Source organism: Nomascus leucogenys, chromosome 7b, assembly GCF_006542625.1.
Source record: "Nomascus leucogenys isolate Asia chromosome 7b, Asia_NLE_v1, whole genome shotgun sequence".
Classification (NCBI taxonomy): Eukaryota; Metazoa; Chordata; class Mammalia; order Primates; family Hylobatidae; genus Nomascus; species Nomascus leucogenys.
Genome location: NC_044387.1, coordinates 4521784 through 4548760, shown reverse-complemented (window position 1 = coordinate 4548760; position 26977 = coordinate 4521784). Strand labels below are relative to the sequence as shown.

At 60.3% G+C, this 26977-nt stretch overlaps 1 protein-coding gene across 3 annotated transcripts in view; it reads right to left on the bottom strand.

Moving 5' to 3' along the window:
- WNT7B (Wnt family member 7B) overlaps window positions 1-26977 on the bottom strand; it is a 55957-nt gene that overhangs the window by 23250 nt on the left and 5730 nt on the right. For 2 of the 3 annotated variants that reach the window (XM_030815374.1, XM_030815373.1), the window contains exon 2: window positions 5875-6101. In XM_030815374.1, the coding sequence (XP_030671234.1) occupies window positions 5875-6101 (227 nt within the window). The remainder of the gene's footprint in view (window positions 1-5874; window positions 6102-26977) is intronic. The other variant, XM_030815372.1, reaches the window with a different exon arrangement.

Genomic DNA, 26977 nt, shown 5'->3' with positions numbered 1-26977 from the left:
CATTCTGAGGAGAGACCCCAAATCCTGGCAGAGTCCCAGCCTCCGCCTCGGCCCCTCATGAGGCAGGTAGGGCACCAAGGTCCCCAGGGCACCAGGCTGCACCCAGGGTCACACAGTGGGACCCGGGCAGGTAGGGCCTGTGTCCTTGGCCGTGGCCTCTCTGCAGCCAGCCCCCATCCTCACTCCACTCTTGTCCGTCTGTCGGGGCCCTGCCGGGGAGGATGGAAAATTCCCAACTTGGATGAGTTCCAGGTAACCTTGGAGGGGCCATGTGGAAGGACTGGGACTGGAGGACCAGCCACCGTCCAGCCCACAGGGCCTCCGTGCCACCCCCAGGAAGGGCCACAGCCCTGCCACTGCCACAGCCCCTCAGGCTCCATCCTCCCAGGAGCCTGTGAGCTGCCTTCCCGGGGAGGGGCAGCCCCGGCCTCATCCCACCCCGAGCCAGGACTGGGCTTGGGCAGCTTCGCCTCCAGGAAAGTCTTTCTGACCCTGACTTTCAAGGCCCCAGTTGTCCCTACAGTCCTGGCTGCCTGGCCCCTGAGCCTCAGAAATGTCTGTTGAGCTGCCTTGGGCTGGGCCCCTGGGATGAGGGTGGAGGTGGGGAGTGACCAGGGTTGTCAGCCTGGGGCCTGCAGACCACCAAGGTGTGGCCAGCACGGGACTGGGCCCAGCAGGCATTGCCTCCCGGCCTGGCCCCATTGGCCTGTGCTCACCCATCGTGTCCTGGGTGCAAGCCCTGGCCTGGCATACAGCAGGCACTCAATGAATGCAGGCTGAAGAACAACCAGGCCTGATGAAGGGGGCTGCCCTCCCACCCCCATGCTGACTGTCCTCCAAACATGGCTGCTCAGTGACCCTCCGCCCTCAGACTGCCCCACCCCACGCTGGAGGGCAGTGTCCCGGAAGTGACGGTCAGATCCAGGTTCCAATGTCCCGTCTGTCCCTGACCAGATGACTTGGGGCCACCCCCTCCTGTCCCCCTATGGGTGCAACACCGCTCAACAGAAGGTTCAGGCGAGCCGCAGGTGTCAGCTGAAATTTTCTAGTAGCCACATTAAGAAAAGTGAAAATAATTTTGGTGAACTTAATTTTTTTTTTTTTGAGACGGAGTTTCACTCTTATTGCCCAGGCTGGACTGCAGTGGCATGATCTAGGCTCACTGCAAGCTCCACCACCCGGGTTCGAGTGATTCTCCTGCCTCAGCCTCCTGAGTAGCTGAGAGTACAGGCATGTGCCACCACACTCAGCTAATGTTGAATTTTTAGTAGAGATGGGGTTTCTCCATGTTAGTCAGGCTGGTCTCAAACTCCTGACTTCAAGTGATCCACCCACCTCAGCTTCCCAAAGTGCTGGAATTACAAGTGTAAGCCACCATGCCTGGCTGGTGAGCTTAATTTTGATAGTATATTTTATTTAGCCAATATATCCAAAATCTTACCATCTCAATATGTAATCAGTAGTTATTCAAGAGATACTGTATTTGCTTTTGGGGTTTGAGTCTTCAAAATCCATGTGTATCTTACACTTACTGCACGTGTCGGTTGGCCAATACCATATCACAAACACTTGCCTGCCAGAGGTGGCTTGGGGCCACCAGAGTGAACACGTGAAGAGTCCAGCCCTCGAGAACTCACCCCTGCTGGGGGTCACAGGGCCTGGCCTGCAAAGCCCCGCAGGGCGGTAGGTGCACCTGGCCTGGGAGTCACCCTCTCACCCCACGACCCCTGGCCTCTCAGACACCCCGAGATGGGTCCCTTGGCCCCTCAGACTGTCTAGCAGCCAACAGCCCTTGCTGAGCCCCTGCTGTGTGCAGCCCAGGAAGACACTCCCCACGCAGAGCTCCCCCCCAAAGCAAACAGGAGCAGGCGACAGCTGTGCTGGTGTCCCGGGCCGCTCACATGAGCATGGATTAGGGGCAGTCCCTATGCCTGGTCATGTCTGAGGCCAGCACATGATGGGCAGCACTCAGCGTTCCCTGGCAGCTCAAGGGTGGAGCTAGGGGGCCCGAGAGCACCCAGTCGCTGCCCCAGGCCCGTGGTCCTGGGGGACTCTGGGCTCCGGGGGGATGGGGGCGGCGCAGTGGTTGGAAGGAAGCGGCCTGCAGAGGGAAGTCCTCGCCTGATCAGAATCTCCTATGCCTTCTGGGCCCTCCAGAGCTTCACTGGTGCTCCAGCCCTGCCCTCACCCTCCAGCCTCTCCTGTTAGCCCTGGAAGCTCCTATCATTCCTGGAAAAGTGTTCTTGGCTTTCTGGCCCCAGAGACTCAGCAGATGCTGTTCCATCCACCTGGCGCCCCCTTCCCTGCGCTCACCTCCAGTCTGGCCTGGGTCACCTCCTCCGGGAAGCCCTTGCTGACATCCCCGATTCGATGATAGTGCCTGGTTGAAACTCCCTGCCTTGCTGGGGGGGGCCCCAGGTTTCCAACAGACTTTCCTGGGATATAAGGTTCTCCTGATGCTCACGGTGCCCCTTCATCCTCCTCCCCCCACTACGGCAGAAGACTGCTCAGCTGGGGACAGTCACCCCTAAGCTCATTTCTAGTCAACAGAAGAGACAAGGGACAAGCCTCTCTTGACACATGAGGAATAGGCCTGGGGTGGGCTCAGGAGGCCTCAGGCATGAGGGGGACCACAGCAGTGGAGGGGGCCTAGTGTGAATCTTGACCCTCTGAGCAGAGCAACTGGAACCCAGGGGCCCAGGGCAAAGCCGGCACAGGGTCATTAGAAGAAACATCTCTCTAATGGGGAGAAGCGAGCGCCCCATCCCCAGAGGCATACAAGCACCCACACCAGGTGATGGAAAAGGGATTGGAACTTTGCACAGGGGGTTGACTTGCCCTTTTAAGGCAAGATTTAGGCACAGCCCAAGGTCAAGGCCTGAAAGGGGCTGTCCCACCCACGCAGGCCAAGCCCCTTCTCAGGGCCAATCATTAATTGGCACTGCTTGAGTGGCTGTTCCCACAAGTATCCTGGCAGCCTGCCAACCTATGGCCCAGCTCCCAGCCCATGCCAGGGCACCCAGCTGGCCTCGGACATGGCTGGCCTCCCTGATCGGCCCCTCTTCCTGCTCATGACTCCCCGCAGCTGAGCCCTGGAAGGGGAACAGGGCCTGGCGTGCTTGGGGAGGAGAGAGGAGCCAGCTATGCCTGAAGCTCTGGTTTTCAGAAGGGATGTGGGGAACCAGGGTGAATATGGGAGGCAGCTACTCAGATTCCAGGCTAAGAAGTTCACTTTATCCTGAGGCCATAAGGAGCTACTGCAGGTTTTGGAGGAAGAGCTTCTGTTTAACTCAGCAACTAGGGCTGGTGTGGGCAGGAGGCAGTGACAGCTGCCAGGGGAGGGCCAGAAAAGCAGACCGTGCCGCGGCCGTGAGGCAGAGCCCTGAGACGTGTGGGGAAATGATACCAGGTTTCTGCTGAGACAACTGGCCGGGGGAAAGCTGGGGACAGGAGATTTAAGTAACAGGGTGCTGAGTGTGTCAGGCCAGAGGTTCGCATGGGTCGCGGAAAGGAAGCCGTGAGCAGGAGTGAGCCTGCAGCTGAGAGGGCAGAGCGGGGCGAGGGGGCCAAGGTGCATCTGGAGGATCTGGCACTTCCCAGCTGGGACTGGGCAGAGAAGTCCAGGCTACAAGCCGGGGCCCAGAAGCCAGGGAAGAGCGGGGACAGTTGACACCAGGAAGGTCAGGAGTGGCCCAGACCAAGAGCAGTGGGGGCGATCAAGAGTGTGAGGTGAGGATGGTGGGTGTGGACAGCTCTGCCAAAATGTTTGCTTCTGAAATGCTCAGGAAAGCAACGGGGGCATCTTAGGTGGGCTTCCTAGAAGAGACCGAGACGGGATGCAGCGCTTCCAGGATCAAGGAACAGGACAGGACACACAGCCACATGGCCACACAGCCTGATCCCCAGGCCAGCTCGGGGACCCCACAGTGATGCCCAGGGTGGTCCACATGTCCCTCACCCCGTGTCTCATGGTCCCAAATAAAGTCCAAGCTCCCAGCCCTCTGTTGAGCAGCAGGACGATTTCCACGTCTGCCCCTCTCCTGGCGCAGCGAGGCAGCAAGGATTAGCAGGAACGGTGAGGGACACCTGATCGATACTCAGCTCCACCACAACTCCCCAGGGGCTCGGCCGGGAGGCAGGGGCACCCACAGCTGCCTCTGAGCCCGCCAGCTCAGCGCTCAGGGGCCAGGCAGGCAGATGGGCCCTGGCATGAGTGAGCACTCGTGCTGACGCCCTCCCCACTGGGGTGGATGGGCAGCCCTGCCTGCCACAGCTGGCACCTGGAGGGAGGGAACTGCACTTGGGTGGTGGGGCCCCAGGGAGCGGGCGGTGCCACCCTCCTCGCTGTGCCAGGCGCCACCCACAGGCTGCTCACCACAAAGGGGGCCCCAGGGGCTTTTCCCCTGCGCCACCCCCAGCCCCACACCAGCGTTCCAAGCCCTGCAGAACCTAGCTCTGGCCTGTGTCCCGGCAGCTGCGGCTCTGCTCGGCTCCAGGATCAGAAGGACATGTTATGCCCATGGGTTGGGCAGCCCTGCAAGCCTGGCACTGTGCCAGAGTTAGCCCCCCTTCCTCTGCCTCCTGCCACAGCCTGGAGGGCAGGGCACATCACTAGCCCCACTCTCACGCACACAACAGCAGTTTACTGAGCACCTGGGAGAGCCAGGGGGACCCACACAAGGGCCTACTGGCTCGGAGCTCACGTCACCAGTGGGGAAGCTGAGGCCCTGAGCAGCCCCAAGTGATGTGTTCAAGGTCACACAGCTGGATTCAAACCCAGGTCAGGCTCCAAAGATCCCTTTTTTTTTTTTTCCTGAGACAGAGTCTTGCTCTTTCACCCAGACTGGAGTGCAATGGTGCCATCTCGGCTCACTGCAACCTCCCTCTGCCTCCCAGCTTCAAGCAAGTCTCCCGCTTCAGCCTCCCAAGTAGCTGGGATTGTCTGGCTAATTTTTGTATTTTTAGTAGAGATGGGGTTTCACCATGTTGGCCAGGATGGTCTCGATCTCTTGACCTCAGGTGATCCACCCGCCTCGGCCTCCCAAGGTGCTGGGATTACAGGCGTGAGCCACCGGGTCCAGCCCAAAATTCACTTTTTAAGGCCCCTCTCTGGGCCTCAGTCTCCTTGTCTGTAAAATGGGCATGATGAAGCCTTACCCCCAAGGCTGTGAGGACAGGGAGGGGTTGTGGCCTCAGGGGCTGTGCACAGGCAGCAGGGACCTTGCCAGCCCACCTGGCAGGTTTCGGTGATTGCTTGGTGTCCATCAAACCACTCCCCACACCCACCCACCCGCCCTGCCCTCCAGCCATCGGATTTCCCGTGCTCCACGTGTCATGCTGGAGCGTCCTGCACAGTTCACTCGGCTCCCTCTACCCAGCTCCACTCTCGGAATCCACGACGTTCACACAGCACTTCCTGTGCCCCAACTGCCCCCCTGCAGTAAGTGTTACTATTCCCTGCTCTCCAGATACAGGAATGGAGGTGCTGCCAGAAGAGGCAACGTGCCTCCCTCTACACAGCGGCTAGGCAGCGACAGAATGGGCCCCCACCACTGCACGGCACCGCCAGCACCGCCGCGCCACCAGCCTACGGGCCCAAGGGCCCACGGCCACCTCACGACGATGTCCTCCAGCCCCGAGCAAGGACCCTCATCTGCACACAGCCTGGCTCCCATTGAGGCCTCCCCTGCCCCAGATGCAGCGGTGCCGCCCAGGGCCAGGCCAGGCACGCAGAAGGGCTCACAGGAAGGCAAAGAAATCGGCACCCCAGGAGGTGTGTGTGGAACAGCAGCCTGGGCTGGCCTTCAGTGGGTGGCCTGGCCCACTGCCCCCGGCCACAATGGCTGGGCCCCTTGAGCCCAGAGGCGCCCTTACCTACTCGGAGCTCTTGCCCGAAGACGGTCTTCTCGCCGAGGGCAGAGCAGTTCCAGCGTCCAAAGCGGAACTGGTACTGGCACTCGTTGATGCCCATCTGCGCCCCCTCCCCGATCACAATGATGGCATCGGGCCGGCTCTGGCAGATGGCACGCTGCCGCGGGGCTAGGCCAGGAATCTTGTTGCAGATGATGTTGGCTCCCAGGGCCACCACGGATGACAGTGCTCTGCAGAGGGGAGGAGACAGAGGCCGTGAGACGGCGGCGGCCATCGCCCCTCCTCACCCCCAACACCTTTCCCCCCACTCAGCCTCTCAGTCGCAAGCCCTGCACTAGCTCCGCCCACCAGGGCACAAGCAGATCCCTGCCCTCGAGGGGCTGTTTCCCATCAACTCACATGCATGACCCCAGGAGACCACACAAGTCACCCCAACTCACACGCGTGACCCCAGCCACACACACCCAGGCCTCTGAGCCTCAGAATGCGAGAATCACGCAACCGCAAGTCCCACGGCTCTCCAGGCCACTGAATCAGATCCACAGCCCTTCAGATGAGACAGCATCATGCTTCGGATGTGGCAGCCGCCAACTCGGGACTGTCTAAGCTGTCTCCAAGCGGCAGATCCCAACTCCGCGACCAATGGGGCTTCCCCTCATTTATAAATTCCCTGACGGCCCCTCCGTGGCACCTGGGCCAGGCAGGCTGCTGCAAAGGGCGGCAGCCAAGCCCATCCGGTACTGACTCCAGCTCCGACCTGTGTGTAACTTTGAGAAGGCACTCCCCGTCTGAGCCTCCGTTTCCACACCCATGAAATGGGGGTATAAAACACTCATCCCCCACCACCCAACCACAGGCTCAGACAACCACAGGGAGAAAGCCTGCACCGGGAATGGCGGCTGTTGCTGTTTTCTCTCCTGTCGGGGTGACCAGACACGCAGAGGAAGAAATTAGGCCCGCAGCAAATTGAGCACCTACCGTGTGCTGGGCTCGGCAGGGGCCTTATTGCAATACTGCAGCCTCGCAGTGGTCCACTGAGGGGAACTTTGTCATTAATCTCCTAGCAACTCTCATGACCTGAAGCCCTAGACAGGAACCCACAGGTCACGCTCACTCTACTTCAAGTGATATCAGTGGGATTGTCATTTGTTCATTTATTTATTTGTTTGTTTGTTTTGAGACAGAGTTTCGAAGTCTCACTCTGTCGCCCAGGCTGGAGTGCAGTGGTGTGATCTCAGCTCACTGCAACCTCCACATTCCGGGTTCAAGCCATCCTTTTGCCTCAGCCTCCCGAGTAGCTGTACTACAGGTGCCCACCACCACACCCGGCTAATTTTTGCATTTTTAGTAGAGACAGGATTTCACCGTGTTAGCCAGGCTGGTCTCGAACTCCTGACCTCAGGTCATCTGCCCGCCTCGGCCTCCCAAAGTGCTGGGATTACAGGTGTGAGCCACCGCGCCCAGCCTTGTGTGTTTTTTTTAATGAGGTGACATTCCCATAACATAAAATGAACCATTTTGAAGTGTACAGTTCTGTGGCATTTAATACACTCGCTGTTGTGCAACCTCCAGCAGATATTTCCACCACCCCAGAAGGAAATGGTACCCATCAGTCACTCCCCGTTCTCCCCTCCCCGACCCAGCAACCACCAGTCTGCTTTCTGTTCCCATGGATTTGCCCATTCTGGACGTTTCCTATGGATGGAATCATTCATCATGTGACCTTTGGCGTCTGGCTTCTTTCACTTAGTGTCGTGTTTTCAAGGGTCATCCGCGTGGTCACAGGTCAGTGCTTCATGCCTTTGTAAGGCTGAGTGATATTCCATTGTGTTGATAGACCACATTTTGTGTATCCATTCATGGCTGGTGGGCATTTCAGCTGTTTCCACCTTTGGACCGCTGTGAGTAATGCCGCCATGAACGTGCGGGTAAGGTTTCTGTTTGAGCCTGTTTTCAGTCTCTGGGGCATGGACCTACACGTTGCTGGGTCAGGTGGTTCCTTCGCTTTCTGAGGACTTGCTGGACCGCCCTCCACAGCGGCTGCCCCAGTCATCTGGCTTTAAGCACCTATGGAAGGGGCAGTGAGCTGGAAGGAGGGGGGCGGCTGGTTTCAGGCAGACCTGCAGGCAACAGTGAGTTTCAGCACAGCGCTTGGCTTCAAAACAACAGATCAGGCCTGTTTAGTGAGGGGGCAAGATGTGGGAGTTGGGGGGACCGCCGGGGGCTCCCCTAAGCTGATGCCCATGGCCCTGGTTCCCTAGTGTGCTGGGGACCCTTCTTCTACCTACTGCCCACCCGCCCTTTTCTTGAGGGAAACAAGTCAGTGATTTTCCAGGGTGGCCGAGCACCCACAGCCAGCTGGAAAGTCCCCGTGTGGCCTGAGCCCACAGCACGTGCTGCAGCCAGGCTGCCAGGGCGACACTCAATCCCCGAGGCCCGCCCGGCCCGCCCACTAATCTGGCCAAGACCTCCCTGGGTCTCCCACGGGCACAATGGGCAGAAAAGCCCCAGGCTGGCATGGAGGAAGAGCATCTGGATGGGTGGGGCTGGGAGCGGGCTGGAATCTGGGGAATTCAGCCCAAAGTAATTGTAGATCCTCGGAAAACCGAGCTGGGGAAATGAGATGGATGGGAACTCTGCCGGGCACCCTGTTTGCCCTGGGGCAGAGCCTGCCTCAGTCCTGGCCTGAGGGACACTCTCCAGTCCCAAATTCTCCCAGCAGGCTCAGGCCGAGAAACCCCCATAATCTGCAGTAGGTGCCCTTGCTGGGGGGACCCTGATGGGACTTAGCGTGGACCCTGGGGGTGGCAATGGATCATTGCAATGGCCAAAGCCCTGGCCTCCTGCCTCCAGCCAGCTGTCTACCACCGGCCCTGCCAGCACCCAGATCTGACTGTGTCACTCCTCTGCTCAAAGCCCATCCGTAGCTCCCCATTGCCCAGAGGACTATCCAAGCCCCTGTGCCTGGAACTAGAGGCCTCTCGGGGTCTGGGCTCGGATGACCCCGCCTCCCAGCTGTGTCTGCTGGTCCCTCCCCTGGCTGCTGCCCCTTCTCCGTTTTTCTGTCTGACATATTCCATTTCCCTTTCAGGGCCCAGGTAAAAGCCCCACTGTGCTCAAGCTCCTTATTCCCTGGCACTGAGGGGGAGCATGGTGGGCACTGGTTTTGCAGGTGTAGAGCTGATTCTGCAGTCTCACAGTCACCGCCTCCATGCCCGGCTTCCCCTCACAGTCACCGTGTCTGTGCCCAGCTTGCCCTCACAGTCACCATGTCCTCGGCTTCCCCTCACAGTCACCGCATCCGTGCCTGGCTTCCCCTCAGAGTCACTGTGTCCGTGCCTGGCTTCCCCTTGGTCCATGCCTGGCTTCCCCTCACAGTCACCGTGTCCGTGCCCGCCTTCCCCCTCACCGTGTCCCCGGCTTCCTCTCACAGTCCATGTCCCCAACTTCCCCTCACAGTCACCTGTCCGTGCCCTGCTTCCCCTCACAGTCACCGCGTCTGTGCCTGGCTTCCCCCAGTCACCAGTCCCCCCCCTCACAGTCACCGTGTCCTGTCCCCCCCCCCGCCCCCGCCCGCTTCCCCTCACAGTCCCACCCGTGCCTGGCTTCCCCTCAGTCACCGTGTCCTGCCTGGCTTCCCCTCACAGTCACCGTGTCTGTGCCCGGCTTCCCCTCAGAGTCACCACGTCCTTGGCTTCCCCTCACAGTCACCGTGTCCGTGCCTGGCTTCCCCCTCACCGTGTCCCTGACTTCTTCTCATAGTCCGTGTCCCGAGCTTCCTCTCACAGTCACCACGTCCGTGCCCGGCTTCCCCTCACAGTCACCGCATCCGTGCCCGGCTTCCCCTCACAGTCACCGTGTCCGTGCCGCCTTCCCCCTCACCGTGTCCCCGGCTTCCTCTCACAGTCCATGTCCCCAACTTCCCCTCACAGTCACCGTGTCCGTGTCCTCGGCTTCCCCTCACAGTCACCGTGTCCGTGCCTGGCTTCCCCTCAGAGTCACCGTGTCCATGCCTGGCTTCCCCTCACAGTCACCGTGTCTGTGCCCGGCTTCCCCTCAGAGTCACCATGTCCTGGCTTCCCCTCACAGTCACCGTGTCCGTGCCTGGCTTCCCCCTCACCGTGTCCCTGACTTCTTCTCAAAGTCTGTGTCCCGAGCTTCCTCTCACAGTCACCACGTCCGTGCCCGGCTTCCCCTCACAGTCACCGCATCCGTGCCCGGCTTCCCCTCACAGTCACCGTGTCCGTGCCACCTTCCCCCTCACCGTGTCCCCGGCTTCCTCTCACAGTCCATGTCCCCAACTTCCCCTCACAGTCACCGTGTCCGTGCCCTGCTTCCCCTCACAGTCACCGCGTCCGTGCCTGGCTTCCCCTCACAGTCACCATGTCCCCAGCTTCCCCTCACAGTCACCGTGTCCGTGCCCAGCTACCCCTCACAGTCACCGCGTCTGTGCCTGGCTTCCCCTCACAGTCACCATGTCCCCAGCTTCCCCTCACAGTCACCATGTCCCCAGCTTCCCCTCACAGTCACGGTGTCCATGCCCCGCTTCCCCAGCAGACGGTGGGCCCCTCCAGGACAGTGTCAAGTCTGCGCTCAGGCAGGTCTCCGGGCTGCCGGGTGTGGCCATCCGGAGTGTTTGTGGAATAGATAAATGAATAAATGAACAAGTCAGTACTTAAGAACCACATCTGAAAGAACTACAACTCAACAACAAAAAGACAAACAACCCAGTGTTACAATGAGCAAAGCGCTTGTAGACATTTCTCCAAAGGAGATATACACATGGCCAACAAGCTCTGGAGAAGATGCTCAACCTCAGCAATCACTGGGGAAGTGCAAACCAAAACCAAAATGAGACGCCGCCTCGCACCCACTAGGATGGCTATGATTAAAAAAAAAAAGAAGAAAGAAAAGAACAAGTGTTGCCAAGGATGTGGAGAAACTGAAACCCTCACACATTGACGATAGGAGCATACAATGGTATAGCCACTGCAGACAATGGTTTGGCAGTTCCTCAGTAAGTTCAACCTGGAGTCACCCAGCGATTCCACCCCTTGGTATATATTCAAATGAACTGAAGACAGGTGTTTAGACTAAAGTGTGTACACAAATGATCATAGTAGCACTATTCACAATAGCCAAATGGTGGAAACAAACTCAATGCCTGTCAACAGCTGAGTGGATAAACCAAATGTGGTCCATCTATACAATGGAACATTATGTGGCCATAAAAACGAGCAAAGCACTGGGTTATGCCACGGTGTGGAGGAACCTCAACAATACAATGTTACATGGAGGAAGCTAGACCCCAAAACCATGCACTGTGTGGTTCCATGGCTATGAAATGGCCAGAATAGGCAAATCCATCGAGACAGAAAGTAGAAAGGTGATTGCCAGGGCTGGGAGGAGGAACGGGGAACGGGGAGTGGCTGCCTAATGGGTATGGAATTTCCATCTGGGGTGATGGAAAGTTCTGGAACTGGGGGTAGTGACTGCACCACATTGTGAATGGACTAAATGTCACTGAATTGTTCACTTAAAAGTAGTTAAAATGGTAAATTTTATTTTACGTATTTTAACCATGATTTTAAAAAACTCTATCTATACACAGGACTTCTGCACCCCAGTGAAGATTAGGACCCAACTGAAGGGGATGCCAGAGGCCCACCCAGCTGACGCCCTGCTTGCTTTCTTGCACACTTATCTGGGGTGTGTGCGGCTGACACAGCGGGGGGACTAGAGCCCCCAACAGCCCCCTGCGTGCCCGTGCATGGGTTAAAGGGGAAGTAAAGGCATCAGGGAATAGAATACAGGCTCCTGCACTGTATTTTGTGCCAGGAATATAAATAATTAGATATGGTTGATAATTCAGAAATAATTTCAAAATTGTCTCCCTTAATAAGTGGGGCTGTTTGTGTTTCCACTAACAATACCAAGTGCTCCCATTCTGAGGGTCGACTCTGGGCCGTCGGGACCTCAGACCTCACCTGTGTATCATTTAATCCTCACCTTGCTAGGTGAGTGGTGCCATCCTCATTTTGCAGGTGTGCAGACTGGAGCTCAGAGAGGCTAGGGGACCTGCCTGGGGCTGCACAGCCAGGCTTGGAGCCCAGTCTCTGAATCCAGAACTCAGGTAGAAGGAGGAGTGCCACATAGTAAATGTGGGACACACACTAGAACGTGGCCTGGAGCAGGCACTGTGTCGGTTTTTCATTCTCAAAACAGCTTAAGTTCTTCCTTTGCTTAAAATCCTTCAGGCCGTGCAGCAATTCATTCCAGGTGCACAGGCGGCTCCCACGCAGCTGCCATCCCTGCCCTCCTACTGCTGCCCCGGGCACTGTCCAGTCTGACCCCTGCCCTCCCCAAGCCAGCCTGGCCCTGCCACACCCCAGGCCTGGCCCATGCCATTCCTTCCACCTGGAGGCGAGGGGGCTGGGGATCGGGGTGACTGGGACTGGCCCTCCTTAGAGAACGGTCGGCGTGGGAAGTGGGGGAAAAATATCTACCAACTATTTTTATAGCCAGTGATTTAGAGGAGGCCAGAGAGCCATGCGGGTAGTGTGCTGGGGCCACTGGGGAGCATGGGGCCACTGGGGAGCGTGGGCCGGCCATGGGCACCCTCAGCAAACCCTGGGGGGCGGACCCAGCTTCGCTCCAAGTGTGAAAACTCTCAGGGGTGGCTTCCTCGTCCTCAGCTGCTTGCCTGGGTGCCCAGGGAAGGTTGGCCAGGAAGGCTCTGAGTGGCTGTGAGTGCAGAGATGCTGGGAGTGGGGGCACTCATGTTTCAGTCGCTGACCTTTTTCATGGAAAATTCTGCCCCCGGCTTGTCCCCCTGCACTGAATGGGGCCTCGGGACACAGGCGAGATGCCAGGTGGGATGGGCAGGTTGCAAGTCTGGAAAGTTTCCTTACCCCAGCCTGGGCCAGTCCGCTGCAGGGAGAGCACTTACGGGAGAAGAGTTTAGCCCTGCAGACAAGAAGCCTCCTCCTCATTCCCCAGGGACCGTGGACAAGGGCCTGCAGTCTCAGGCCAGAGGCCAGCAGAGGTCCAGGAGCTTCCTGAGATGCATCCTGGAGCAGGCTTTGAGCTGGCCCCGTGTACAAGGAGGGGCTGCTGCCAGGTAGCAGGACGACCCCAAGGGAGTGGGGCTGCCTCCAGGAGGAGGTGGCTGCGGTGGGGGTGAGGGGCAGGTGAGGACACTCCAGCCCCTTCAACCACTGCCAGGTGACAGATGAGAGCAGAAGTGGACAGAAGGCAAGTCCCTGGATGCGGTGTTAGCCAGGTACCAGGCCAGCCCCGCAGCCCTGGGGTGCCTGAGTCTGCAAATTCCTAGCTGTGAGACTCAGGGGAGTTTCTTAACTGTGTCTCAGTTTCCTCCTCTGTCAAATGGGAGGGATAACAGCCCCCATCCATCTCAGAGCTGCTAGGAGGGGCCACCCTGTGGCGTCCACAGCATGGGCCGCTGGCCTGCAGTGACAGCCCTCATTATTAACCCTTGAAGCTTGAGACTGCAAGCTCATTACTGACCTCATTCACGGGACACACAATCTCTGACCCCCAGGATCCAGCCTCCCCCGGGAGATCAGGGACCAGCTTCATCTATGGGGCCCCAAGCCCGAGACCAGCAATTGTGAAGCTACTGGGTATCCGCGTCAGCCACTGCACCCACCACCGATGGGTCCATGCCCAGATCAGCCCTTCCCTGTGACCCAGCAATCTCTCTCCTGTACCCAGGATAAACCCGCGCGTGTGATCACCCAAGGATACGCACATGGGTCTATACCACAAATGGGAAACAATCCAGGCATCTGTCAACAGGAGGACAGATAAATAAAGTGTGGTCCATTCATGCAGCGTGACTACACGGCGAGGAAACTGCTGACACGCGTCAACACGGATGGGCCTCACAGACATCCTTGTGCGTGAAAGAAGCCAGGAAAGAGGATGTGTGGATTCCACCACTTCTAAGAATCTCCGGCCAGGCGCAGTGGCTCACGCCTGTAATCCCAGCACTTTGGGAGGCTGAGGTGGGTGGGTCACCTAAGGTCTGGAGTTTGAGACCCACCTAGCCAACATGGTGAAACCCTGTCTCTACTAAAAATACAAGAATTAGCCAGGCATGGTGGTGCACACCTGTGATCTCAGCTACTTGGGAGGCTGAGGCAGGAGAATTGCTTGAACCAGGAGGCGAAATTTGCAGTGAGCCGAGATCACGCCACTGCACTCCAGCCTGCATGAGGGAGCGAGACTCTGTCTCAAAAAAAAAAAAAACACACTTCAAAATTCAAATGCCAACATTAAAAATCCTGCCCGTGTGCTTTGTATGTGCCCAGCCCGCATGGGGGGTGCTAGCCTTTCCTGCACACATGCTCCATGGGGCCACTGGGCTGGGCCAGCCACCGACCTAAGGCAGAGCTGGGCTGAGCCAGAATGCCCTGCCAGGGCTCCTCTGCCCCAGCCTGTGCCCATCAGCCAGCCTGTCCCCACCAGGCCCTCAGCCTCTGTGGACCCTGAATGCCAGCAACAGCCCACCGCAGCAGCTCCCAGGCAGTGAGAAGGTTAAGTGCAGGAGACCTCAGGGAGTTGTGGGGGCTCACAGCCCTTGGTGGAGTGCCCTCCTGCTCTTCCCGTGCCCGGCCTGGCACTCAGGCAGTGGACAGAGTCACCCACATAGCCACCATCCTTCCTCTCAAAGGAGCAGGGCCCATCAGCAGTGATGCGGAGGCCAGGAAGGAACAGAGTTGTGGGACGTGGCCCCTCTGGCTAAGACCCTCCTCTGGGCGACACCATCTCTGCCAAGGCCCAGCCTGGGGGCTCCCTCCTCCAACATTCTCAGGAGCTTTGGGGTGACCGGTCATCTCACTCTTGGGTACCCTGAGCCCAGGTGGCAGGGAGTGGGCAGCATCTCACCTGCGACCAGAATTAGAGCCGCCCTGTCTTCTCCCCGACACCCCTGCTGTGCTCAGGAGTTTCTCCCGCTTCAAAGCCTCCCCCAGCAGGTAGGAGTCTGACCTAAATCCCTCATGCTGTCAGGGTCTTCAGTGGTTGAGGCAGAGTGGACACCCACTGCGTGCCTGACTAGCCTCAGAGTCCCCTCAGGGTTGCTATTTCAAAGCTCGGGAGGCCAAGGGCTAGAATGGTGACAATAATCATGATTACTCTTCCCTCAGAACAGGAATCGGAGGTCCAGAAAGGTTCAGCAGCCTGCCTGGTAGCTCAGGAAGGCAGGGAGCGAGCAGGGCTGGAACCCACCCCCGCTGTCCTGGGGTTGGCCAGTGCCCTGTCATCAACCCTGCCCCGGGACATGCCCCATTCCTGACCCTCAAAGACAGCGGGGGGCAGAATGGGCAGAGTGTGGCCACTTGTCCTCCTGGAGAGCCACCCTCCCATGTAAGTCCCTAGAGACAGGAGGCTGCATCTGGGACCAGGCTGTGTGGGGTGGGCCTTTCCCAAGGAGCTCTTGGAGAAGGAAGCCCCCGACGTGCACCAAGCTGCAAGGAGTCTCTCAGGCTCCAGACTGAGTCACGGGCCCTCCCCGAACAGGTCCGAGGCCCCATAGCTGGGTCCAGGATGGCAGAACCCTCTCTTACTCCCCGCGATATGCTGGGCCTGGTGCAAGGCCAGGCGTGGCAGAGCCTCAGCTGTCACTGCAGAATGAGTGAATGAATGGTGGGTGACGAGTGGCTGACAGACACATGCGGGAGACATTCTTCCCCGACAGAGGCCCCTGCCTGTGCAGGCAGCAGGATGGGGCAGCTGGGACACCCTCAGCGGGGCTGGGGCTGCAGGCTGGACATGGGGTGGGCAGCAACGCGGCCGTGGGGTGTCCCTTTGTCACTCAGACTGTGTTACAGGTCAGTCGAAACCAGCTTGCATCCCCACTTCACACAGGGTTGAGAAAATGCTCACGACCCACGTCACGGCCCTGCGTTTAAAAGTGGGGGACGGGGTGGTGAGGATTATGAGGGTGAAACCACCCAGAGTCACCATCGAGAGGGCACAGCTCCCCGCCAGCAACAGGACAAGCTGTGTCTTTCTGATGATGAAGCCTGGGAGAAATCGGCTGTGCTATGACACAGATGTGGGCTCGTGTCCCGAGGAGGCCTGGGAGCCAGGCACCTCCACCTCAGTATCCCGTTTCTCCTCCAAATTCCCAAAAACCGACCCCACAAACCACAGCTCAGCTCTGTTTTGCCAGTGGGGGTGCAAATGGCCCCACAGCAGCAGAGACTCCTCCCACCGGGCTGGACCCCCGCTCTCCCGCCTCGCTCTGCACTGGACACCGGCTCCCAACACAGCACCCGAGCAGCCCTAGTGCTGCCCAGCCCACCCAGTTCAGGGTGGAAGTAGCCCCCTACCCTGCCACTGAAAGCATTCCCCAGAAGGACTGGGGCCGCTCTCCGTGGGGGAGACACGAGATCTGACTTCTTCCTGGAACCCAGCTGGAGCCTGCCCGGGCCTCAGCATCCCACCAGACCCCCTAGAGCCACAGGAGCCAGAAGCGGGAACCCTGGGGCCGTCTGCCCTCCCCGGCAGATAACATGGACCTCTATCAAAAAGCTCATCAGAGGTCAGAAAGGCTTTCCCCAGCATGCCCCGCTCTGCCCCCAGGACACCCAGCATCCTGCCCCCCCAACCCGCCATCCTGCCCCTGGCATGGGCCCATGCCCCACCCTGACACCAGCAGGATCATGGCCTCGAGGGGCCCAGGCCTGCCCCCTCAGCCCTCACTCTTGCCCACACCCGTTCCTCCTTCCTAGCATGCTGGCCCGCCCCCGACCTCTGAGCTCTCCACTGCAGAGACCCCTTCTTGGGGCGGTATTCCCACCCACCAGCCCCCTCTGGGAGCGCCCAGACTCTGTGCTTGACCTCTCAGGCTGTCCTAAAGCCACTGTGTCAGCGGCAGACTCCCCAGGGCAGGGGTCCCCAGCATTGCCCAGCATCTGGCCAGGCCCTAAGCTCACCTTGGTCATGAGCCACCCCCCCCGCCCCCCCCCAGCTGAGGGAGCATGGGCAGCCCCCTCCCCAGCTCTCTGGGTGGCAGGGACAGCCTGGCTGAGCCTGGGCCTGATCTCCGGCCTCCCTCCCGGCCCCTGGCCCTGGCTGCCGGGCTGCCCCGGGCTCCTGCGGCCCACGCTGCTGGCCCGAGGCGCTTTGTAATTCTTCCTTCTCAGGCATCTTCTGGCAAAAATATTTGAAGAATGTTCCAATTATCTGTGATCAGCCAGGGAGGCGGGCCTGGGTCCACCCATCCAGGAAGTAAGTCAGCAGATACCCGGGAGGACAGCGCCTGGCCCCCGTGCCCACCCAAGGCCAAGTCCTCGCCAGCCTCTTCCTCGGGTGGGCAGGGGGTTGGCCTGGAACTTTCCATCTATATAGGGGCTCTTCTATGGCCTTGGAGCCCAGCAGGGTTCCTTGGGGCTGAGTATGGGGCAGGGGCTGGTGGTGGCCTCAGTGTTCCTGCCTGTCAAATGGGGATAAGAATGTGGACCAGGTCTGGGGTCATTCAGCAGACCCCATGAGCCACAGGCTGCAGACTGGCCAGATACCCCTACTCACCCAGAACAGAGCTCTACCTGCACCTGCCCCATAACGCCTGACCCCCACAGCAGCTCTGGCGCTGCCCTCAGAGGAGGCTGGAAGGGACGCATTGCAGCCCAGAGCTGGGCGCGCCGGTGAGAAGGAACCAGAGAGAATGAATAGGACAGGTCTGGGCTCAACAGCTGGTGCCCCGTCCTTTCTCAGGGCCCAGCTCCGTGGGGTGGGGGGGGGTGGGGTTTGGGCCAGAAGTTTCGCCCGGCCACCCCAAGGCTGTTGTGAGTCTCAGTTTTCCCATCTGAGAGCAGGGAACAATCACCTCTCCTTTGGCAAATGGCAGGTGAGGCCCGGGAGGGGCCTTGCACCTGTCAGGGAGGGACAGGCCCAAAGCGCTCCCCTTTCCAAGCAGGGTTCATGGTGTGTGGGGTCCTGGAACCGTTTCCCACCCTGTCCCACCCTCTCCCCACTCTGGTTCCCCTGCTGGTCCTTGCCAGCCTGACCTTACAGATGAGGAAACTGAGACTCAGAGAGAACAGCCAGAAGAGAGCAGTGTGGGTGGGGGCCGGGGCAGTGCGTCCTCAGAGGAGGCACAGGGGGCTGGGCGGGTGGGGGGTGGGCAAAGAAGGGGCTGCGGAGAGCAGAGGGCTGACACCCCCAGGGCCCAGCTCAGGAATGAGGCCATCCCTCTGCCCCTCCCTGCCCCTCCCGGCCTCAGTTTCCCAACTGTGTAGTGAGGGGCTGAGGCGACAATCTGGGTACCTGCAGCTGTGTCCTAAAGAGGTTCGCTTGCTTGCTTGGGTTTGGGGTCCTGTGTTCCAGTTCTGCTCAGCCGCTGGCTCTCGCTGGCCTCCCTAAGCCTCAGTTTGCCCATCTGTCCAATGGGGAGAACCGGCCTGCTGGGGGGTGGGGCATCCTACAGGCTGCACTCCACCACAGTCCCTCCTGCCACTCTTTCCACGCCACTGCTCTGCTCAGCTCTCAGCTCGCAGTGTTCCCAGGGAAGGGAGCAGAGCGTCCGCTTGCTCCCTCACGCCCCCGGCGGGCGGCTGCCCTCCCACCTTCCCCACATAGCTGGCATTCCTGGCCTGGCAGCCTGGGACCCCACCCTGGAGAAGAACCAGAATGCCTGGGAAAAAGCTGGTGAAGAGCTGGGGGCCCCAGGCAGGGCTGAGGCCGCTGCAGGTGGATGAGCCACAGCCATGGGGTCCATTGCACCCCTGGCCAACACAAGGAGCCCGCAGCTAATGAGGTCAAGGGCAGACACTCCCAGCCACCGTATCTGCTAAGTCTGTGAAATGAGAGCCTCACCCACTCACTGTGACCCCCAAACCTCAGGACACTGACCTCTGACTTCAGAACCTTCCAGATCTCCACCGGCACCCAGGGCCCCTCACGATGCACCAGGTGCTGGCCACACTGGACTAGCTCCTCCCCCTCCAGGGGCAGGTACCTTGCCCCCTCCAGCAGCCAGGCAAGATTCCAGAGCCAGCTTGGTGCCTCCTCCTCCAAGAAGTCCACCAGGGTCTCTCTCAGTTCTCCCCTCTCCACTCCCTGCAGGTTCACATCTGTGCTGGGCTCCTGAGAAAGCTGTTGGGACTGAAATTCAGCTTTGCCCTTCCCTAGGTCTTACCCTGGCCCTTCTCTTTGCTTCCCACAGTACAGATGGGAACAGCAACACCCAGAGATGCCACAGCACCTGAGACCACACAGTTAGCCGAGACCCTAGCAAGGATGGGACTCCCAGTCCTGGCCCTGGCCCTGATGCCACAGATCTGTTGGAAGCAGGGGCGCCTTGCAGGCCTGGGTGACCAGGATGCCAACCTGAAACCTCAGGACAGATGGGTGGGTGGACAGACAGGTGGAACACGTTGGAGGGAGCTGGCAGGCCCCATTGGCCCATGCCCAGGATGGGAGTCGGGACACTTTGTGGCTGGGCCAGCGCCTCGGCCTTCCTGGCTGCTCTGGACTTGGCTGAGCGGCAGGTCTCGGGGCCGAGCCATCACCTCTCTGCGGACTGCAAGACAGGGCTGAGCTCCCGGCCCTGGGACTCAGCCTTAGGCCGTAGTCCTGAAGGGTCCTCCTTCCAGGAACAGATGGGAGCCACGCCCAGCCCATGCCTGGGCCACACAGCGTCTCAGAGTGTGAGCCGGATCCAGGCCAGCCCCACGTAGGTCATCTGCATTCTCCAAAGCAGGGGACCCATTCTGGGTCAGAAGTCCCCTATGCATAATTCTACATCCCCCTCACCTTTCAAGCAGCCCACTTTTCTGGAATGCTCCCTCCAAGAATTCTTAAGCCACCACCGCCTCCTAGCCAACTGCTCAGCTTGGATGCCTTGTGGCCCAGAGTGCCCACTTCCCCAGGGGCAGCCTCCTCTGCCTCTCATCAGCCTGGCTGAGTGAGTTATATGGAGCCTTCAGAACTCCAGGGGCCTTGACTGAAGTGGCCCGAGGTCCTGAGTGCCATCCCTGCCTTCCCCACAGCGAGCCCCCAGTTGGAGTTCATCATTCCCATTTTACAGAGGCGGCTTAGAGAGGGGCGGCATCTCGGGCCAGGCCACACAGCAACGTGGCAGTGATTTGGTATCAGAGACAACAGCAGGACCAGACCCTGTGGCTTTTCCCCCACCTTTGGGCTCTGCCTCTTCCCACCCTCCCGTCCTCCCTGCCACAGGAATCTCCCCCTTGGAAGGCGGTAAGGGGAAGCCGAGCTGGGCTCTGGGCTCACAGTCAGAGCTGACTGCAAAGCCTGGCTCTCCCCAGCCTCTGAAGGTAGGGGACCAGCCCCAGCCACCCCTCCAAGGCTGCTCCGAAGCAGGGGACTCCCGCAACAGAGGGAGGCATCACACCGCACACCCTGCCAGGCTCCTAAAGATGCCAGAAGGAAATACAAGAGCACGATGGGGCGCCAGGTGACCCCCCGTACCTCCAGGAGCTGCAGCCTGGAGGGGAGCCCCCAGGCCACACGCTGGGGAGGCAGGTTCTGAGAGAGAGCAGGTGTGGTCCATGTGCAGTCTACAGCCCTCAGCCCAGTGCCCCTCCCCAGGTGCAGTTCCACAGCAGCCCAGCCTGGCCACTTCGGGGACTGTGTCCCGCAGGTCCCCAGGCCCCGCATCCCTGTGTACTCTGGACTACTGCAGACATGGAGTGACTGGAGCCCGGAGCCTCTGACTCCCTATCCAGTGCTCTCTCCACAACACCAGCCTGCCTGGCATCTGGGGATCCTGGGCCTGTCACCCCCAGGAACACTCCCTGAACACCCTGAGGCTCAGAAAGGTGTGCCCGACATGCGATTCCATCCCCAGGGCAGCGCCACCAAGGCGGGTGACAACCTTGCTGGAGCAGTGATGGGGCCCAGCAAGCACTTCAGCCTGTGGCCCCTGAAGGCCAGAGCCCTCCCCAGGCTGAGGGGAGCCGTGGGACACACAGGAGGAACCCCGGGCCATGGAGATGGCAGAGTGATGAATCTGCCTTCCTAGTGGGGGTGTCAGCCGCACCTGGAAATTCCCAACACTTCCCCGCCAGCGGTGACGTCACCCTGGGAAGACCTGAGTCAGGGGACCCCGGAAGTCATCCAGCCCCCGGCCACCCACTCCCTCTCCCCCCCTGTGCCACTAGGGGCCAAGCACATCTGGGGCCACCACCGGCTCTGCCACCCCTGGGCAGTGGGCCCTGACCTGGGAGCTCACTGGGCCCCAGACCCACAAGTGGCCATCAGACTGACAGATTTGCTGGGTACCGACTGAGTGAGGGCCTGGTACTGCCCTGAGCGCTGGGGAGGAGGCAGGCAACCCTGCAACCCCAGACCTGGCCAAGCACACTCCCTTGGCACCCCTGCCACCAGATGGTCCTACAGACTCAGCCATCTCCTCTCAGCCCCAGAGTGGCCCGGGCCCTGCATCTGCAGCTGGTGGGCAGGACCAGCCTCCTCCATGCTTCCCCATCCTCCACCTCATTGCCCAGAAGGGTCTTTCTAGAGCTCTGCAGAAGCCACTCCGCCCTGCCCTGGGCTCCCCAGACCCGAGATCACTGCCTCCGGCCCCGCACCCACCTCACCTTCCCCTGCTCCAGCCTACTCGAACCTGCTGCTCCCCACTCCTGATGCCGCCACATCCTCTTCACACCCTCCAGGCCTTTGCCCACATCTGTCCCTTTCCGAGGAACCCACCTTCCTTCCCTCCAGCAGGTCCTTCAGGGCCGAGGTCAGAGGCTGCCTCCCTAGAGAGGTCTTCCCTGGGCCACCCTCATCACAGATGGCTTAGAGCTCCTGCTGTGGGTCCCACAGGGCTTTGTGTAAACGACGCTGGAAGGGAGGGCGGTAGGGGCTTTCCTTCCCAGTCACACCTGCACACCTGGCCAGCCCTGATCACCCACCCATGGGGGCTGCCATCACGCTGTGGGCATGAAGGGAAAGTTCAGGGTGGTGATGGGGCCAGCAGGAAGGGGAGGAGGGAGCAAGAGGACCTGGGGGAGCATCCAGACCCACCACCCAGATGGGGAAACTGAGGCCCAGAGAAGGGGAGGGGTACCCTCAAGGTTGCCACAAGCCCACAGCTGAGCCAGGAAGAGGACCTGGGCATCCAGGACCACACACACGCTGACCCAACAAAGCTGGCCAGGCTGCTCTCAGAGCTCCTGGGTCAGGGGCGAAAGCAGGGCAAGGCCCAGAACAGAAGGCCTCTGGGCTTCCCATACCCACAGGACAGCTGCACCTCTGGTTCCAAAGCTAACCTTGGAGGCAGCCCCTGCAACCTTGAGACCCTTGCTCAGGGCCCCGGGGACTCTTGGTCAACACACAGTGCTAAGCAACTGGAGGCATTGGTTTCTGCCTAGAGAGGACAGGCAGGAAATGGGACAGGCAACAGAGCCCGCCCAAGGCTGGAAACCCGCCTTAGTAAGACACTGTGACAAGTGGCATGGACCCGACAGCCAGGAGTCCCTGGGCTCAAATCTGGGCTCAGCTGCTTGACCTGGGCGAGTGACTCTGCACCCTGACCTCGTCTTCCTCACTCCACCACCTACCAAGGCAGACGGACCTCTCCTAGCTCCCCTTCTCTGGCAGCCCGAGGGGGACACAGATTCCAAAGCAGACCTGGGCACTGTGCACACGTCAGTCCCGCCAGGGAGGGCCTTCTGGGGGAAACTGAGTCCTCCAGAAGTGGGAATGCCTCATCCTGTGTCCCCCAGGCGGGGGTCTGCAGGGCAGGTGGTGCATTCCCATGGAAGGGGCTTTGCCATCTGTCTCACCACTTGGGACTGCGCAGTTCTCAGTCTCAGCTCTGGACGCCTCCTCACCCTCGTCACACCAATACCCACTGCGCAGGGGCCAGCTGAGACACCGCCAGTCCCTGTGCCCGGGCTCCCTCCGGCCTGGCCCATTCAGAGCTCCAACAGGGCACGGAAAGGTTGGAGCAGGGATCCCAGTGCGGGAGGGCTCCAGAAAGCGATGGAGGCCCGCAGGGATCATGGGATGGGACTCCAGGGGATGCTCACTCGGGCTCTTCTCCGTTGCTGCTGACACCCAGCAAGCTGCTCGTCGGGTGGGGTGGCTTCCTCCCAGGCCCAGCTCCGGGCACCTGCAGGCTTCACACTCTAAAGCTGCAAAGGCTGCTTGGGGGAGCAGGACATTAGTGTCTTCTGCACACAGCCTCAGACCCAGCCTCATGGCAGCCCCAGCACCTCAGCTGCCACCTGCTCCAGCCTGGGGATGGAGGAAGTGTCGATGGCCCTGTGCCAAGTCTCACCTGCCACTCTACCACTGAGACTATGGGATGGCCTCTGGAAAGGCCAACCACTCCACCCGCTGCTTGCACAGAGAACCTGTGAGCACCGCTTCTCTGCCCAGGCAGGGACCCTCCCCAGCATCCCCGGCCCTCACTTCTGCATCTGCTTGTATGCCTCCGGGGCTGGGGAACTTCCTGCCTCTCTGCCAACAGCGGAGCTGACCCAAGCGTCAGGACCCACACTCAGAGGATGAGAATGCCCTGGGTGAGGGGCAGGGATGGAGGAGGGGCCCCAGGCAGGCTGAGTGGGAAGACAAGGAAAGGGGGAGGGAGCGCACCTGTACCCACCCCCACCCTGCCGGCCAGCCTGAGGTGAGGCCCCCAGCCCCGCGCCAGGGACGGAGGACAAACGGTGGTTTTGTCCTTGGCCAGCGGGCGGCCCGCACCACACAATGACCCTTTCATCAGGCTGAAGGAGCCCTGGGCCGGGGTTTCATCTGACAAGGGAGGGCGCCCGGCCTCCTGTCCCTTTGGGAGGGGAGCTGAGCCCCATCTAAGCCGGACCCAAGGCTGTGTAGGGCGGCAGCCTTAGGAGCCTGTACCGCCTCTCCATCTGCCCGGGATGACGGGGAGCAGTGTGAGCCGTGAGGGCTTGGGCTCCCACTGCATGTGGCTCCTAGCTCCGGGGGCTCTGCACCCTGGCCCTGGGCCGATGGCCTAGACACCCACAACCAAGCCCTCTACCTCATCCAACACTGCCATGACACACCCAGGGTCTGTGAGGGTCCTCTGAGAACACAGCCTTGGTCCACACCCAAGCAGGGGCCCTGGGCTCCCCACAGGCACCCACCTGCCCTGCCAGGGTGACTCAAGGCTCCGGGGACGTGGTGGGTGGGGGGAGAAGGGGTGGCAGTGTGACTTGCTCGGCCATTGTCCACTGTGTCCGCAGAGGAGCCCAGGGAAGTGTGTGAATGAGGGAACAATAATGTGCCGTTGCGCCTCAAAAATCACCAACTTCATGATCATCACTTCGCCTCCCATCAGCACCTCCAACTGCTGGCTGGAGCCTGAGGCCCTGGGAGACCCCGATTCCACTCCCCGTGGGACTGCATAGGGGGAACTTCCCTTCAGGGGCAGCGCTGGCACTGGGTGAGGAGCTGGAACTGGGAGGGCTGAACCCCTGGGATCCAAGGTGACCTTGGGAAACAGCCTCTTCTCTGGATCCTGGCATCCCATCGGCCCACCTCAGCAAGATGCTCTGAGGCTCCCTGGAGGGGAACCCCTGGTGAATGTGTTTGACAGTGTTGTTCCCTCTTCTAGGGGTCTCTTTCATGTGCCTGTTTAGTCTGGCCAACTCCTGTCCATCCTTCAAAACCCTGTCTGAGAGTCATCTCCTCTGGGAAGCCCTCTGAGATGCCCTGGGGGGTCCATCACTCCTTCCTGAATGAACACAGCCACTGGGCCTCCCTCTGTGCTGCCTGTGGCCAACCTCCCTGTTCCTGATAGCTGAGAATGGCCTGTCTCCCACACACCGACCGCACCAGGCATCGAGCTAGAGCTTCCCACAGCCACCCGGTGAGGTTTGTGCTCCCATGATCTGCACTGGAGAGGGAAGAGCTGGGCCTAGGGACACAGCCAGGCAGTGAGGACCTCCCGTCCTCCCTCTGCACACAGACAGTCCAGGATGCACATTCTCCCCTTTAGCCAGTGGTTGATGGGTCTCGTCCACATGGTGATGAGTTCTGGGGAGTTTCCTGTGATTAGAGAGGCTCCACTTGTCCACCTCCAGTGGGGGGTCCCCAGCTGAGGCCTCATCAGATTTCCCAGCTTGGACCGCACATGCACACCCTCTATGGAACGTTCTACACTTTCAAGTCCCAACTACACGTGGCCTAGTCTGGGCCTTGGGGGAGGGATCACCATCCCAAAGGACCCATGAGGAGACTGAGGCCCAGAGAGGCTCATGCACCTGCTCAGGGCACACAGCAGAGCCCCTCCCAGACTTGGATCCACACAGACCCTCCAGGCTGGGAGTTGTCCCTCCCCCAAGGGCAACCTGAACATGCCTGAGCCACGGGGCGCATCCTGTCCCCACACAGGCCATGGTGCCATGGGACTGGGCCTGGTTCATCTCCTCCCCCTCGAGGGTCATGGCCACAGCACTTCTGGGACTGTGGCTGGCACCGCTGACAAAGCCACAGCGGTGGAGCCGGGAAGAGGCCTGGCCTGGCAGGGCAGTGGTAAGCGCCCCCCCACCCTGCCACAGCCAGGTGGTCGGTGAGTAACCGCCCCGTCACCCATGACTCACTTGGCTCCCCAGAGCGGGCGGTCACCATGAGAGGCTCCTACCGGAAGACCTGGGGGGTTCGTCAGAGCCAACCCCCACATCTGGGAGAGGAAGGCTGAGACCGGAAGAGACCTGCCTGGGATAGAAGCTCAGCCTGGTCCTGGTCAAGGCCTCAGCCAGGCCCCCATTCCAGCTGACCGAGCACCACAAGCCTTCCTCTTGGCCTGCGGTCCCCTACCTGCCCTCCCTTGGGCCCTTACTGACCCCCGCTGGCCCTGGGAGCTCCTGCACTGACAACAGAGCTCTGCACAGAGAAGACGAGGGCTGGCCAGAGCCGCCTAGCATGGCTGCAAGTCAGCATGTAGCAGGGGCGCAGGGCGCTTCCAGGCCAACACACCCGTCCAACCTGATCAGTGGCAGGGGCCCAGGCATGCGTCTGGGATTCGGTGTGCACAGACCACAGCCCAGGACAGGGAGCTAGGGGAGCAGTCCAGATGAAATGGGGAGGATCAGCTGTCGGCCAGTGTCTGGGATCCCAGCAATAGGATCTGGAAAGTTCCTGAAAGTTCTCTGGAACAGAATGAAGCCTCCACCCAGCGACCCTCCTAGCCCAGGCATCCTCAGATCCAAAGGCCAACGCCATCGAGTGTGCCTGCAGTGCTGAGGGTGGGCTGACACTCACCCCCACCTCTCACAGCTCTCCAATCACTTGCTGCTGGCTGCCTCCCCCAAGTGCAGCCATTGGGTCGGAGACACCGGAACCAAGGTCTTCTCACTTTGCACGCTTTCATTCAAATCGAATTGTGCAGGCCCTACTCCCACCTATGGTCAGCCTTGCGCCCACCAAACAAACGGGGCAAGGGAAATCTGAGACCCGCCCCCCTCGCTCCGGGAACGTGTCTGGGTTGGTCTGTGCTTGGGGAAGGCTGGCGTCAGCGTTTTCCTCCCTGTGGGGCAGGAGCTGCTGAGGGCAAGTCAGGGGTGCAGTCTGCCTTCCTGTCCCCCACGACCCAGGCCGGACCCCAGCACTGGCCCAGGGATGTCTGGAAAAGCTGTTTCCTTAGGAGAATTTCTGCCAACACAGCTGGCGGTGCACACTCCAGGAGCAAGCCTGGCGGGTGTAGTCACTGCAGGCCCGGATGAGGGGCCAGCCCTGAGGTAAACCTGGGGTCTGCAGAGGTACACTGGGCACCACCTTGCCCCAGAGGCCCCTCACTGCTGCCTTGGCATCAACTCCCACCAGGCTTCTGGGGGCCCTGCGCACCTCCCTCTCTCCGACCCTTACCCCAACCCCCTCTTCCCTCGCCCCCACCTCCGCAGGACTCCTGGTCTCCCACCCCGGACACCTCTCCATGAACACGGAACCTCAGCCAGTCGGCTCCAAAACTGATTTCCCAAGCACCGGAGCTGCCAATTCTCTCTAGCAAGGCCTAAGGCTGAAATGCCAGGACTCTGGGGAGGGGGAGGCTTCCTGGCCTCCAACCGCCAGACACTGAAATTCCAAGGTCCCCTGGTTGATCCAGTTCCTGGGAAGGACACCAGAAGCAGGACCCAGGGAC